At 40.4% G+C, this 16,823-nt stretch overlaps 1 protein-coding gene across 1 annotated transcript; it reads left to right on the forward strand.

Annotated features, from left to right (window-relative positions):
- Positions 1-13,273: 13,273 nt before the first annotated feature.
- On the forward strand, positions 13,274-16,606 carry LOC138884266 (uncharacterized). The gene is made up of 3 exons (XM_070165342.1): positions 13,274-14,540; positions 15,075-15,905; positions 15,951-16,606. Exons 1-3 carry the CDS (start codon positions 13,274-13,276, stop codon positions 16,604-16,606), a joined length of 2,754 nt encoding a protein of 917 aa, XP_070021443.1.
- Positions 16,607-16,823: the final 217 nt, after the last annotated feature.

A 16,823-nucleotide genomic window follows, 5' to 3' on the forward strand; every position in this document is an offset into this window, starting at 1 on the left:
GCTAAAGTATGGTAGAGCGATAAAGTTTTAAGGAAACATGAGTAAGGATGAGGAAAGGCAAGTGAAAAGGGTGACGAGAATGGATAAGTCTTTAGGATTAAGCCCATGAAAACAAGAAGAGCAGACCATTTCTCTATGTTATACAAAGCTCACTATAGCCTTAATGAACTCAAAGGAGTCTAAGATTAATAGCATTTAGAAGGAATGAAATGCTGACCTACTAATAAAATGAGGGTATAATTGTGACAGATAAAGGATGACGTTTGGGCCTTCGTTTGAATAGTGATTTGAAAAAAAAAGAAAATAGAAGAAGAGAAGGAGAAAATATTTCGTTCGCGGCACGAAATTAGGATACCCCATAAGGTGAATCACATTGAAACACTATGAAATAAGATATGGCCATATTCGCAAGTTCTACAAAGTATCGACCAAAGGACTTCAATATACCTATAGAGGCCCAGAGAGGCATCCTATTAAGCCTTGTATATACAAAGTAAGGCCTACAGATTGACTAAAAGATAAAAGGGAAAAAAGGAAAGATGAATCGCATAAATGCACCTGTAAAGCCAGGGTCATACATGCCGCATGACAAGAGGTAACAGAAGTTGCAAGATTAGGAAGATTTCGACCACAGGTCATGATATGAGCAAAAAGACTAGAGTGGGGAATACCCTAGACTTTGGATTTATTCATAGAGCAACTGCTTGAATGGCAAGAAGAGTATTAATGTATTCACAAGAGCATCAGTCAACATTCGAGGACGAATGTTCCAAAGGGGGAATGATGTTACGCCCTACAATATTACGCCAATATTACGTCCCGCAGTATTATATAACGACGATGTTATGTTTCCCATAGTAATATGTTACGATGGTGTTACCCTCTGCAGTAATATATTACGGTGATATTACGCTACGCATTAATAAGTTACGACGATGTTGCACCCTACAGTATTTTACGTTAAATTTGTCGCAAGTTAATTGACATCAGTCCAAGGAAAAGATTACTAGGGGATTATAAGGATTATACTATTTCACAAGTGATTAGTAAATTCATGAAGGTGAAAGGGGGAGCAAGTCTAAGAAAATGAATTTTTGTCAAAGTTTGGCATTTTGGAAAAAAATACGGCCCGAGTTAAAATACCCAATATTTATGGACTAGTGCCATACAAGGTACTACATGACCATGATAGTAAGGTGTATAAAGTGTGTTAAAAGTGAGTAATATTTGAGTAACTTGAGATAATTCTTGATTATGTGGGTAATTGATTAATTATTGATTTAGTGGGAGATTAACCAAATTAATTAAAGGTCGTGGATAATTATTTAAGCAAGATTTTGATAATTATTAGGGGGGACAACAATCCACATGGGATTATGAAGATATGACACCAAATTGCGAACTAATCTTATACTTAAGGAGGAAGTGGCACTATCCATGTGCACCTTATCTTATTTTGGATTCAAAGATTCTATTAAGGCTTCACTAAATTGACAAAGTGAAAGTCTTACGAGTTTGCAAACCTACAACAACAATACAGATGGAAAGTTTTGACAAAGTGAGATGTATTAATTCATTTTGGGGGAAAGTTGAACAAGGACTTTATTCCTAAGCTACTATAGTATCTTTTGCTAAAGGAGCAACAAATTAATGTACAATGGCAAGATGAACAACGTGATATTAAGGTCAAACACATTTTCTATTCAAGCGGATCAAAGTTAGCTCGTAGTAATGCAAAAGGGAAGGAAGTTTTAAAAAGGGAAACAAAAGTACACTCCATCATCAACGACCTTCTACAAGCTTGCCGCTAATCCATTGTTGTTGCGCTATTGTCGTCTCTCGTAGATTAACATGTGTTGGAAGGGTTGTCGTTGTGGTTACTAAAGAAGTCCAATAAAGGTATGTTAAGGCTATCCCTTCTTTCTTTTGGCATGATCCGTACGATATGAACGAAACGTGCAAATGAATAAATTCCATAAGTGACTCTACTCATAGAAGTAATAGAAATATCTATGTTCTTTAATTCTCATGTGTCATAATATTTTATCATCTGTTCATGGGTCTCAGAAAAATACGAAAGTTGAAAAGATGTTACTTTATGATATTGCTCAAGAGGCAAAGTGGTCTTATGACCTTCCGAATGAATTTATTGATGTACTTTTCATGCATTGCATTCATGTGCATTGACCCATGACCAGATGGCGTTATATACGTGTATATATGTAAATATATATATATGGAATGGGAGAAGGTTATGGCGTTATATACACACCACCACCTGATCAGCTGGTATATGATGATGATGTTGCCCACAGTGGACGAAATATGATTCAAACAACGTTATATACGCATATATATGTAAGTATGATTCAAACGGCATTATATGCGCGTATATATGTATGTATATATGTATATGGGATATGGGAAAGGTTATGGCGTTATATACACACCACCACCTGATCAGCTGGTATACGATGTTGATTTTGCCCACAGTGGCCGATATGATATGATGGGATGCCCTCAGAGGCTGATGATATTATGAAATATGTACCTATGCACGACATCATATTCATACGCATATGCATGACGTTAAAAGTAATTTATGATTTACAAAGTTATTCAGACTTACAGGTTGAGTCATGTACTCAATATGTCTTCCATATCTCTCATGTATTTATTAATGTGCCTTACATACTCAGTAAATTATTCGTACTGACGTCCCTTTTTCCTGGGGACACTGCGTTTCATGCCCGCAAGTCCCGATAGACAGGTCGAGAGCCCTCCAAGTTGGCTATCAGCTCAGCGAAAGATGTTGGTGCGCTCCATTTGCTTCGGAGTTGCTCGTTTGGTTAATATGATTTAGACGTGTATTGTTTGGTATGGCGGGACTCCGTCCCGACCCTTATGACATTTATGTATTCTTAGAGTCTTGTAGACATATGTCGTGTACATAAAAGATTGTACGGCCTTGTCGGCCTATATTTTGAGTTTATAAAGGATCATGTTGGCCTATTAGGCCCGTATGCATGTGTATATGATGATGTATTAAGAAAGATACGTTACGTTGGTACTCAGTTGAGTAAGGTACCGGGTAACCGTCCCGGCCCATCGGTTTGGGTCGTGACATACCTGACCTTGGATAACCTGAATGTTCTATACCCAAACCATTGTCTTACATTTCTAACCCCTTTATCCAAACCTCTGCATGTCCCATGAAGTTACTAAATCATCCCACCGATGGAACTTTCGCTGACACTTTATATTCCACTTTACATCATACTATCTTTGGTATGTTCTGGCCAACACTGTGCTTTGCAATTTTTGGAAGTTAGTAGTGAGCTTTGAAATCCCTTCTTATTTACTTAAACAAGACTAACATTAAAACATCTTAGAAAAATAAAATCCAAATGAAATGCAATAACTTTGAGAGTTAAGAATAAAAAGAATCCAAAACTGGATGACTATTAAAAGGAAAAAGAAAAGGAACTTATCTGAGTGGAACAGCCGGTACCAGTGATCATGATATGCATTTCAGATTAATCGGCCCAGTTTGTCCAACCAATCAACTTTCAATTGTCATACTTTATGCCCCGAGATCTTCAAAAACCCAATTTCCTCATCAGAACCTTTCCTTTGTTTGGTCCGTGGTGCCCCGAAAGGTTTTCACCAACAAGCCTCTCTCATTTGTTCATCTCTCAACCCACTTTCGTCTTACGATGCCCGTGAGGGTTTTCACCAATAAGACTCTCTCATTTTTTATTTATCTCAGCTCTCGTCGCCTTATGGTGCCTGTGAGGGTTTTCACTAATAAGACTCTCTCATTTTCAACATTTTTCTGCTTGGACCAGAGTGTTGCCCTTGATATGAATTACTTTTCCTTGCTTGACTTGGAATTTCTCGAAGACTAATCGGAAGGTCTTTCTTTGGACCGTAACGTGGGCTTTTAGATAGGGTTAAAAAGAAAGGATATCAAAGGCTCAAAACAATTCACATGGGTTCAAAATTACAACTTTCGGAATCAGATTTCTTACAACAACCACAACTTCTGCGCCAGTTTCTTGCTTGGGGACTTTTGGATTTTTATTTTGATGGGACCGAACCGTGAGGTTGCCTGTGTATCCTTAAAAAGAATCAAGTCGAACGTAGTTCATGTCACAGAAATTACTTTGTTGTTGTGATCTTTCCCTTTTCTTTTCTTTTCTTTTCCCTTTCTTCTTCTTCTTTGTTTTTCTTTTGTTGTTTTTTCTTCTTTTTCTCTTTTTTTTTCTTTTCTTTCTCTTTTCATTCTTTTCCCTTATTTATCTTTTGCTCTCGCATTTCTGAATTTTGCCACTGATTCCAAATGAGGAGTATGAAAGGAAATAAATAAGGCTCGAAAGGGGTACCAAAGGATAAAGTGTTTAGATAGCAGAACAAAATGCCTTCGTCATTCCAATCTTCAAAAATATGCTAAGTACAAACAAATACAATTTAACCAAAGAAATCATACATAATATCTTTTGACTGCATCAGAATTGATAGCCATTTCTACACATTTGCCTTCTATATCTGTTAAATACAAAGCACCATTGGACAACACTCTTATTACGATGAACGGCCCCTGCCAGTTTGGGGCGAACTTGCCTTTTGCTTCAGCCTGATGAGGAAGGATGCGTTTCAGTACTAACTGACCCACTTCAAACTTCTGTGGACGCACCTTCTTATTATATGCTCTTGCCATTCTCTATTGACACAACTGGCCATGACACATTGCTGCTAATATTTTCTCATCAATCAAACTCAGTTGCTCCATGCGGGTTTTGACCCATTCATCATCATCAATTTCGACCTTAGCGACAATCTGAAGGGACGAGATTTCAACTTCCGCGGATATTGCTGCTTCAGTGCCATATACTAACAAATAAGGAGTTGCCCCTATTGAAGTACGAATAGTAGTGCGATAATCCAACAATGCAAAAGGCAGCTTCTCATTCCATTGCCTGGAACCTTCCACCATTTTTTGAAGTATCTTCTTTATGTTCTTGTTGGCTGCCTCGACTGCTCAGTTTGCCTTGGGGTGGTAAGGGGTGGAATTGCGATGCGTAATCTTGAACTTTTGACATACCTCTTTCATCAGATGACTATTGAGATTAACACCATTATCTATAATGATCGCCTTTGGTATCCCATACAGTCAAATGATATTTGAGTGCACAAAATTGACCACCGCTTTCTTGGTCACAGACTTGAACGTTTTAGCCTCTACCCGCTTGGTGAAATAGTCGATGGCCACCAGAATAAACCTGTGCCCATTTGATGTTGCTGGATTAATTGGCCCAATGACATCCATGCCCCACGCAACCAAAGGCCACGGTGCAGACATTGTGTGCAATTTAGATGGTGGAGAGTGAATCAAATCTCCATGCACTTGGCACTGATGACACATGCGCACGAAACTGATACAATCTCGCTCCATGGTGAGCCAATAATAACCTGCTCGGAGAATCTTCTTTTCCAGCACGTACTCACTCATATGTGGTCCACAGACTCCAGAATGTACTTCGGTGATGATAGATGTGGCCTGTCTAGCATCTATGCATCTCAACAATCCAAGATCCGGAGTCCTTTTGTAGAAAACCCCTCCGCTGAAGAAAAATCCTCTTGCCAATCGCCGAATTGTTCTCTTTTGATCACCTGTGGCTTGTACTGGATGTACCCCCATCCTGATATATTCCTTGATATCGTGAAACCAAGGCTCATCATCAAGTTCTTCTTCTACCACATTGCAGTAAGTATGTTGATCATGGACCTGAATATGCAACGGGTCAATATAGGCCTTATCTGGATGGTGTAACATTGATGCCAAGGTAGCTAAAGCATCAACAACCTCATTATGGATCCTTTGAATATGCCTGAACTCTACTGACCGAAACCGTTAACAAAGATCATGTAAACATTGCTGGTACGATATAAGTTTTAAATCCCTTGTTTCCCATTCCCCTTGCATCTGGTGCACAAGAAGGTCTGAGTCTCCCAAGACCAAGACTTCCTGGACACCCATGTCTGCAGCCAACCTCAAACCCAAAATGCATGCCTCGTACTCAGCCATGTTGTTAGTGCAATAGAAACGAAGTTGAGCCGTAACGGGGTATTGATGCCCTATTTCAGAAATAAGTACAACCCCTATCCCGACGCCTTTCATGTTAGCAGCTCCATCAAAGAAAAGTTTCCAACCTGGCTCTCCAACTGGTTCTGACTCATCAATGTGCATTACCTCTTCATCAGGGAAGTAAGTCTTCAACGGTTCGTATTCTTCATCCACCGGATTCTCAGCCAAATGGTCGGCCAATGCCTGGGCTTTCATCGCAGTCCGGGTCACATAGACGATGTCAAATTCTGTGAGCAAAATCTGCCACTTTGCGAGCCTTTCTGTGGGCATAGGCTTCTGAAAGATATACTTTAATGGATCTAAACAAGAGATGAGGTAAGTAGTGTAAGATGACAAATAATGCTTCAACTTTTGTGCCACCCAAGTTAGGGCGCAACTTGTCCTTTCTAGGTGAGTGAACTTAACCTCGTAAGATGTGAACTTCTTGCTAAGATAATAGATGGCCTGCTCCTTCCTGCCGATGATGTCATGCTGACCCAACACATAACCAAATGAATTGTCCAAAACCGTCAAATACAGAATCAAAGCTCTCCCTGGTTCTGGTGGGACCAACACAGGTGGGTTTGACAAGTACCCCTTTATATTATCAAATGCTTCTTGACACCTGTCTGTCCACTTGACCGCAACATCCTTTTTCAACAGTTTGAAGATAGGCTCACAAGTTATCGTAAGTTGGGCAATAAACCTGCTGATGTAATTCAACATCCCTAATAAACTCATCACCTCAGTTTTGTTCCTTGGCGGTGGCAATTCTTGGATAGCTTTGATATTTGATCTTGGAGAGTTTAATCTTTAAGGATTTTCGGATCTTGTTTAGGGGTCCACATGGATTTTTGAAGGGTTCTGGCGATTTCTTGAAAAGGAAGGAGAGAAGTTTCGATAGAGAGCTATATATTTGGGTCTGAGACAGAGAATGGAGGGAGCGAAAAAGGTTAGGAAATAAATTAGGGTTCTAATAGGAAGTTTCTTCTTCTCTTCTCATTTTTTGGTCCATTTTCGGTTGAGTTACAATTCCAAAAAATAAAATACAAAAAAATAGTTTGAGTTTGATTTTTGTTCTCGTAATAGTCCATTTTCGAAAATCAGAAACTAACACAAAAAAATATATTCTCTTTACTGTTTTTTTCTATCATGGAATTTCCATTTTGAGTTTTGGTCTGGAAACATGGAGATTGCTTGAGGTGCTCGAGTTCGAGTTTCAAATTGTTGTCCGTTTGTGAATTCTGGACGCGATTCCTTGTTCGAAGTCATCCCTGTTTTCTCACTCGGATTCCAGACTCGAAGTTTGCAGCTGAGTTTCTTGCTTTCTATTATTAAGAAGAGTTTTGCAATTTCAGGTTCATCTCTTTCCTTCTCATTCTTGTTAATGGTGATCGAAATATGATATGAGCCATAGGGAATTCTCTCTGTAGTGATAGATATTTGATCGTGTTTTAGTAGAAGTGTTTGGAGTTAATTTCTAGTTGTGATTTGTGCTCGAGAATGTTGTTTGTCAATCTGTTCTTGTCATTCGACGGGCTGTACTTGATTTGGTTTCACTATTTTGAGGAGCTCGCTGAATCTTCATGCTTAGTCTTATATGTGTAATTAGAGTTAGCTAATCCTATGGTCACTAAATGAATCATGAATCAGTGATGCATTTCATTTGCTGTTGGAATTGGTGCTTTCTATGTGTGTTTTGAAAACAAATGCAATCAAGTCCGTTTTTGCCGAAATCTATTTATTATTCATTAACGTTCTCAACACGTGTTCTTGAAACCTACTGAGAGTCATTGTTCGAAGTCACTGAATGTGAAAGTGTTTTGTTGTGCTTGGTTGGATCACCATATGAAACTTTCATTTCCATGGCTAGGGCTTCATTAACTGATACCTCAAACTCTGCCGAATATTCTGTTTTGCGAGGTTTGCATGCTATAAGTTCCTCATGATCTGATAAAAGCTGTAAACATGATTCAAGTTTTTCTTGAAATGAATCATTTTGCCTAAACCCAGATCGTGAGATCGATCTCGTAAGTTTTGACTGAATAAAAGCAGTCCTCTGTTTAGTTCTAGTTTTTTCTGGAATTCTCTATGTGATTGGAAGTTGTCTATCCATTAGTTAGTTTGTCATTTCTTATTGTGAACCTGCATGATCATAGTTTATTTCTCCCAAATTGCCATGTCTTTCTTGATTGGGAATAAGTTAGATTGTTCTCTAATAAGAATGGTCTCTTCCTGCCATGCTTGAAATAAGAACAAATTGATTAAAATTTTGTATATGTTGGCTCATTGTCGTTGGGTATAATTAAATCAGTCGCTCTCCTTGAATTGTCGTCATCGTTCTAGAATCATAGGGGTCTTAGACCAATTTTCACGCGAGTTTCAGTTTGCAGAAGGTTTGATGGTCACTTAGTCCTCATGATTTCCATGTTTGAGTACCTGCATATTATCATGTTTGTTGTCATTACTTTGAGTTAGCTCGAATAGATTTAACTAGGGATTCCTTACATTGTCTTACTTTATCATGTCTTTGTTTATTAGTTGGTTTGTTTGGCTTCACGAGTTATCAGATGTTGGTTTATTTGGATTATCCACTCTTCTTTGCTTGGCCTAAATTATTTTGAATGACTGTGTGGTCGTGAGGATTGGGAAAAGACTAGCCCATTAGTGTTTAAACTTATTTGCATGCTAGGATTGGGCTTGGTCTAGCAAATGAAATTAATTGTAAAATCTGAGCATGATTTAGAATTTTCATTTCTTTTATTTGCTTATTTTATTAAATTGTCCATTAGGAGCATGCTTTAGGTCGACAACATTTGGGTAGATAATATTAGGATTTTTCTATTAGTTTGCTTTTAATTTCGAGGCAAGAGGTCGTTTCCCTAGCTGAATTTATCTAGGGAATGCCCTGAGGGGTTTGTATATATTATTATCCGGGGTATGCTCCGAAGAACTATGTAAATATTTTGGAGGCCTTGACGAGCATGGCGGAGAAGTCGTAGTATAGGTTAGCTTAGGATTTTTATTTTCCTTTCCTTTTCATTTTCTTTTATTAGGCGGGGATGACCTCAAGCCTCGTGTGTGTTTATTTTGCTTTTCTGTGATTTTACCTTAACTTGAATATTCTAAAAGCCAACTAGATTGGGTACGCAACCATACTAGTTACGAGACTTGGGGAGTGCCTAACACCTTCTCCCCGAGTTAAATGGACCCCCTTACCCGAATCTCTGGTGTAGACTTAGTTTTAGAGTACAAAGTGTTTTGAAAGGAAAATTATTATTTTTATAAACAAAACGGTGACCTGACACACCGAAATCAAATGTCAGGTGGCGACTCTGAAGTTATTTTCCTTTCGAATATAATTTTTGCCACTTTTCAAATTGAAAACCTTTTTCAAGCTTTTTACTAAATATTTTTATTAATTTAAGAGGGTTTAGTGAAGTTTGGTTAAAAAGGGGGTGTGACATCTCTGGCGACTTCGCTGGGGAACTTGCGGGTTCGAGCTAGTACTTGATTTTGTTGGCTTTTAGAAAATTTGGTTGAGGTTTTTATGTTTTTTCATTAGCTTGCTTAATTTTTATTATGTTTTTATATTTTGTTATTTGCTAGTTGTTTATGTGTTTACAGTTTTTGCTTTATGTGTTTACTGCTTTATAATTGTCATCATATGCATTACCCGGTCAATTCTTTCTGCAATAAGTCTCGGAGTACGCGTCGCGTACATGAACTCTTCGTTGAGTCACCCTTATTTTAGGAGGGGGGGCCGTCAGACGTATGGAGTGGGTGGAAAGCTTGAGCAGCCACCATCGACCATACGCTCCCCTAATTGCCTTGTTAGTGAACCCCAAACTTAGGTTAGCCTTTAGATCATTTTTATTTGCATCATGTCATTTCGACCTAGTAGGGCTCGGTCCCAGGTACCGTGTCCCTTTGTAGGAAGCCTGTCCAAATTTTGTCAAAATGGGCATGTGACCCAAAATGACATTTAATCATCCTATGTGCTAAATGTTGCATCTGTGAGGGTAAAATGGTCATTTGATGGACCGATGTCTTGGAAAGAAAGGTAAAAAATAAAGCAAGTAGGGCCTACTCGCATCTTTCTTTCATAGTTTTCCAAAAATCAAAAAATTGATTGAAAATGAAAATCCAAAAAAGATTTTACACTCTCCCATTATTTTTCAAAAATTCAAAAAAAAAAGAAAGAAAAAGAAAATCCAAAAAGATTTTACATTTTTCATAATTTTTCAAAAATTCAAAAAAATGAAAAAGAAAATCCAAAAGTTTTTACATTTTTCGTCATTTTTCGAAAAGACAAAAAATATAGTTTTTTTCAAGTTAGTTGCATCTTCCCGAACTATGCGAACCTGATTCTCGTCTTTCAGGGCGGGATACGTAGGCAACCCACATAGGGTCTGGTCTTCCTAATAGGTCCTAGGTTCTTTACTTCCGGGGTCGTAGCCAAATCTTGCATGTATAGCCATATTTGGCCACATCGGCCGTTTTTGCAAAAATAGGAGTATTTTTCTCGAAGTAGTTTGTTATCTCCTGTCTTAAAGCCCTGAGTCTACAATAAAGTGTCCTCTCAATTCTAAGGTTCATTCCTGTCAAATTTGCATGTCTAGCCACTTTTGGGGACATCGGCCATTCTTGCAAAATAGGGTTATTTTCGCAAAAGTGGTTCAATTACCCATGTCTTAGGATCTTGAGTTTCAACTCGGTTTCATATCACTTTAAGGTCCATCCATGTCGTGTTTGCGTCCCTAGCCACATTTGGCCATATCGGCCATTTTTGCAAAAAAGGTCAATTTACGCAAAGTAATTTTTAAGGCCATGAACGTTGGGATGTTGGAGTCATGTAAGCTTTAAATGGAGTATTTTTCATGCATTAGAGGTCAACTTTGTCAAGTTTGCACTAATAGTCACTTTCAGCCACTTAGGCCAATCTGCAAAATATAGCCTAATTGTGTCTTGCATTTGTCCACTAGGAAATGTTGTTGTGTCATGTAGTGTCCCGAGTCACTAACCATGTTCTCTTCGTTCAGGTATGGACCCGCTGATTCGATCCAAAGTGTTGATGGTGGTAAAGATTCCCAGGAAATTGATCAAGTGGTGGAAAATGTTTTCATTGTTAGAGCAACATGAGTTAATGCAAAAATTGGGCACCCTAACTTCCCTTCTTGATATCACACCTCGCCCAGACTTAGTGGAGGCAATGTTGACTTATTGGGATCTGCAAAAATTGATTTTCAGATTTGGAGAGTGTGAGATGACTCCTACCTTGGCGGAAATGTCTAGTCTCACTCGTTTAAGCTATATAGGCAAGGACATGATACTTCCCCGAGACCACTCTAGGACAAGATTCCTCAGCGTCCTGGGCCTGAAAGATAATAAGCATTTAAAATGTCTCGAGCAGTCTTGGATATCCTTGGATTATTTGTTTGCCATATTTGGACCACGAGATAGTTTTGACGTCTTTTGGGATGAGTTCTGCACAACCAAGGCAAAGTGGCAAAAACGTCGCCTCGAAGCTTTCAGCCTTGCTTTGTTGGGATTATTGGTTTTTCCATTAGATGAGAGGCACATTAGCACCCGTCTGCAGTCAGTGGTAATGGCACTATTTCATGAAAAGCAACGCAAAACCGTTACCGTTGTGCCGATTATCTTAGCAGAGTTGTACCGAGCCCTGAGTGAGGTTAGGGGAGGTGTTAGATATTTTAAGGGAAGTAACCTTTTGCTACAACTGTGGATGATGGAGCATTTTCACACCACTTCCTTACTTTGACCCATCGACCGTGCCTTGAGGGATCAGGTGGTATGCATCGAGCGTAGGATGAAATCTCCTAAGTTTACATACCCAGTAGGCGTCACGGCTTGGATTGAGTTCCTTGGTTTGAGGACAAATGGGAATGTTTTGTGGGCTTACCTTTGGCTACTTTTGGATGATATCTTGGTAAGGTACCTCATGCAGCCTTTCCTGATGCTGATAGGACTCAAGTGTGTCAGGTCGTACACTCCCGTTAGGGTAATGCGACAGTTGGGCAGAAGACAAGAGGATCCTCCAAATTTGAATCTTCGGAGGCACATCATGAATTTTAGCAAAAAGGCGACTGACGAAATCAAGTATGTGCAATACTGGAACAATGCAAAGAGGATGAAGAAAAATACATTAGTAGAGGACGTTGGGAGGCCCGAGTGTACTCAGGAGTACTTGATTTGGTTACAGTCCATCCCGCCAGGGGTCAGCACCCCATTGCCAGCACAACTTAGGGGTCGGACAGTTCAAACAGATGATTTTGAGGAGGCATCGGACCAAGATCCCTAGGATAAGCTTGAGTTGATAAAGTCTCAGTTAGCGGGATTGGCAGCAAACGTGGAGTAGCATGGCCAGTATTTGTTTAGGGCCAGCCTTCAGGATGTGGGGGCACACGCTAGGGCTTTTATTCCCAGCATCGGTGTTTCTTTACGAGACATATTGCAGAGTTTGAGCATGACGGACACCCCAGGACCATCCCAGTCAGGACCGTCGCATGCAGGAGCAGCTTAAGAAGTCATTCTATTTAGGTGTTTTGAGATTGTCTTATGCTGTCTTTTACTTTCGTGTCTTGTCTAGAAGTACTGAGTCCTTTAGGTAGTGTCAGAGTGTGTCGTAGAGTAGATGAGTCTATCAGGTCTTTCGTTATCATACTTCCTATTGTATTTTAATATTGAGAAGTTTTAAATGAAAATTCCCAAAAGATTTTATTTTTAGTTTATTTTCCATCACTTTCACAGAACTACGCTTGGTCTGATTCATGAGGGACATGATACGTAGGCAACCTACATTGGGTTCGCTCAAATCATTTTTGGTAAGAAAAAGAGAAAAGGGTGATAAGAGGTGTTGGAAAAGAAAGAGAAGTAAGGATTGAAATGAGCAAATCGGGATGATGCCATATGACCCTGCGACCCTCAAAGCCATTTTAGAACCGTTAATCGTTGCTAGGTGCATTGCACTTAATGTGATATTATTAGTTGATAAATGCCCTAATGCTAACATGGTGGTTTTGTGTTGTTGTCCTCTGTTATCTTTAACAGTTTCAGGAAGGTGGTTAGTTTGTTGGCATCCTGGCAAGTCATCCATACAACACCCGATCAAAGTATCAAACAGTCATGTCTAGCAAGGAAACTGACACTAGAGTTGTAGACCCACCAAGGCAGATTGTTGAGTCAGAATCAGAATTGCAAGAGGAGGTCCAGAGGTTGAAGTACCATATGGCGGAAATGTATCAGGCCTGGATTAAAGGACACCCTTCACCCTCGTTCCCTACCAACTACACAGAAAACCTTGCTTCCATTCCACCACTCTCTCAATCCCAGATGCCCAATATCATTGATCTTTCCCCACAACACGCACCTGGCTTTACCCCTTACCACAACTACCCCGGCACTTCCACCCAAACTATTCATGCTCTGCCAGCCAAAACAACCTCGTACCCTACTCCGATATGTGCTCCTATTTTTGTACCCCCTCCACATGCTACCCTCCACCGATCCTCTAGTGAGCCCGCATTCCCCGCTACAGATGCCCACTACTATGCACCGGAGCCCACCTTCAAAGTCCCAGATTCTTACTCTTACACTCCCCAATTTGAGCCTCATGTTAAAACTGACAAACCACCCAAGAACGCAGAGCAAGAAGAGATGTTTAGGAAGGTACAAAGTCTACAACAATCATTGAGAAATATGCAAGGGTTGGGAAACCAAGTAAGTGTGGCCTATAAGGATTTGTGTTTGTTCCCCAATGTCGTACTGCCTGTCGGGTTCAAGATGCCCAAGTTTGACTTGTATGACGGACATGGGGATTCTGTAGCTCATCTGAGGGGTTATTTCAGTAAAATGAGAGGCACCGGGGGAAAAGATGAATTACTGATGGCATACTTCAGCCAAAGTGTGAGTGGGGCAACTTTAGAATGGTACACCCGCCAGGATGCCAGCAGGTGGTACACCTGGGACGATATGGCTCAGGCCTTTTCCCGACACTTTCAGTACAATATAGACATTGTTCCAGACTGCCTATCTTTGACCAAGGTGGAAAAGAAACCTAGTGAAATCTTTAGAGAATATGGATTCCAATGGAGGGAGCAAGGTGCACGAGTCAATCATCCGATGGAAGAAGACGAAATGGTTAAATATTTTCTTCAAGCCCTGAAGCCTACTTACTATGGCCACTTGATCTCAGCCATTGGTAAGTCTTTCAATGATGTGGTGAAGATGGGAGAAATTTTGGAAGAGGGGCTCAAGTCGAGTAAGATCATGAGCTATTCTGCTATAAAAGCAACCACCCAGGCAATCCAGAGTGGTACTCGAAGTTTGCTAGGCAAGAAGAAGAAGGAAGATGTCGCTATGGTTGTCTCCGGATCATGGCATGGCCAAATTGGTTCACCTCATCAATACACCCATCCTCGACCCCGACCTCAAGCTTACGCCCAAGCTCCATATAATCCACCTCAACATTACTTTTCCTCCCAAAACCCCCAATACTCAGCCAGGCCATCCCAATACCTTGTTCACCATGCACATTCATATGCTTAACCCCCTCCTTACCCGCAATGGCGTGCTCCAGCTCTGCAGAATATCTACCCAGCTCCACAAAATACCTATCCACCCCCACAACCCTATCAAAACCACACTGGTTCAAATTTTCGATCAAGACCAGAGTATAGGAGAGAGAGGAAGCAACGGAAACAAACTTTTACCATGCTTAAAGAATCATATGCTAGTCTATTTCAAAGGTTAAGGTAGTTGGACGTCTTGAGGCCTATTGGGTCAAAGATACCAAATCCCCCTCCAAAGAACCTCGATTATTCCCTAAGATGCACCTATTGTTCTTATGCTCCAAGGCATGACATATAGAAGTGTTGGTATTTGAAATGGGCAATCCAGGAGCTCATTGATACAAACTAAATTGTAGTCCAAATCCCAAACGCACCAAACATCAACCAAAACCCTTTGCCAGCCCATGCAGAGACGCACAAGATTGGAATAGTTCACAAGGATGGGGAGCCTAAGAAGTCTTCTAAGTCTATCATGATGATTCGGGCCAGTGAAAGCAATTTGGTTAAATCTCCAGACTCTACCAAAGCAACTCCCTTAACAGTTGAGGGGGTGACAGAAAAGCCGAGCTCACTCAATTCGAAACCACTAGTGTTGGTCGTGAAAGGGCTGCCGAAAGATATCGGGGAAAGTCCGGAAAGTTCAAAAGTGGTAGTACCAGGGATTCCAAGTAAGCCTATCATAGTTGTGAAGGGGGATCCTATTACCCCTATCATCATTAAACCAGTAACCCAGTTACCAGTGGTTGATGCCAAGGCTGTTCCATGGAATTATAAACAAGTGATAGTGACGTACAAAGGAAAAGAAATAGAGGAAGAAGTTAATGAAACTGGAGGATTGACTCGTTCTGGGAGATGTTTCACCTCAGAAGAATTAAGGAAAGCCAAGCCATTCAAGGATAGCCAAATGCCAGTAAAGAAATTGGTCACCGAGGAAGAGGCTAAGGAGTTCCTAAAAAAGATGAAAGTACATGATTATTCCATTGTGGAGAAGTTAAGGAAAACATCGGCTCCGATTTCTCTTTTGTCTTTATTGATACATTCAGATGAACATCGCAGGGTCTTGATGAAGATTTTGAATGAGGCACATGTTCCTGATAAGATCACAGTGAACCACTTGGAAAAGATAGCTGGCAAGATCTTCGAAGCAAATAAGAGCACTTTCTCGGATGATGAACTTACTATGGAGGGTACATAACACAACTGAGCTCTTTATCTCACGGTGAAGTGTGAAGATTCTGTTGTCTCAAGGGTTTTGGTTGATAAGGGCTCTAGTGAGAATATTTGTCCTCTGTGTACTTTGCAAAAACTGAAGATTGGCACCGAAAGAATCCACTTGAACAGTGTGCTTGTTCGAGGCTTTGATGGGGGAGGTAAAGATTCTGTTGGAGATATAATGCTCGAATTGTCGATATGGCCTGTTGAGTTTACCATGGAATTCCAAGTGTTAGATGTGGCTGTCTCCTACAATCTGTTGTTGGGCAGGCCTTGGATACATGCTGCTAAGGTAGTCCCGTCTTTTCTGCACCAAATGGTGAAGTTTGAATGGGACAGGCAGGAAATAGTTATGCACGGTGACGAGGACTTGTCAGCTTGTAATGATACAATTTTTCCGTTCATCGAAGCTGAAGATGATAAGGGACTTTGGGTCTATCAGACTTTCGAAACAGTGTCTGTTGAGAAAATTCCTGAAGGAATATGCATTCCGGGTCCTAAGCTATCCTCCGCGTCCGTCATGGTTGTGAATGAAATGTTGAAGAATGGTTTTTTGCCGGGCATGGGTTTGGGCTCATCTATGCAGGGTATTGTGCATCCAGTGCGTCCCAGTGGGAATCCTGGTACGTTTGGTTTGGGATTCATGCCCATAGAGAAGGACGTGAAAAAGGGTTAAAAATCTGAAACAGAAGGTATGGTGCTCCCCAAGCCCGTCCCACACATCTCTAAGTCTTTTGTTAAACTAGGGGCCGAAAAACCTCCAACCTCCTCAATCCCAAAACATGTGGTCGATGTTGATGAAGAGCTAATCAAGAGGTTCCAAAGTCTGTTCGAAGAGGTCAATATGGTAGAAGTTGGTGAAGGCTCTAGTAAAGCAGATCTGCAGCTCGTTG

The sequence above is a fragment of the Nicotiana sylvestris genome, chromosome 2 (assembly GCF_000393655.2).
Source record: "Nicotiana sylvestris chromosome 2, ASM39365v2, whole genome shotgun sequence".
NCBI lineage: Eukaryota > Viridiplantae > Streptophyta > Magnoliopsida > Solanales > Solanaceae > Nicotiana > Nicotiana sylvestris.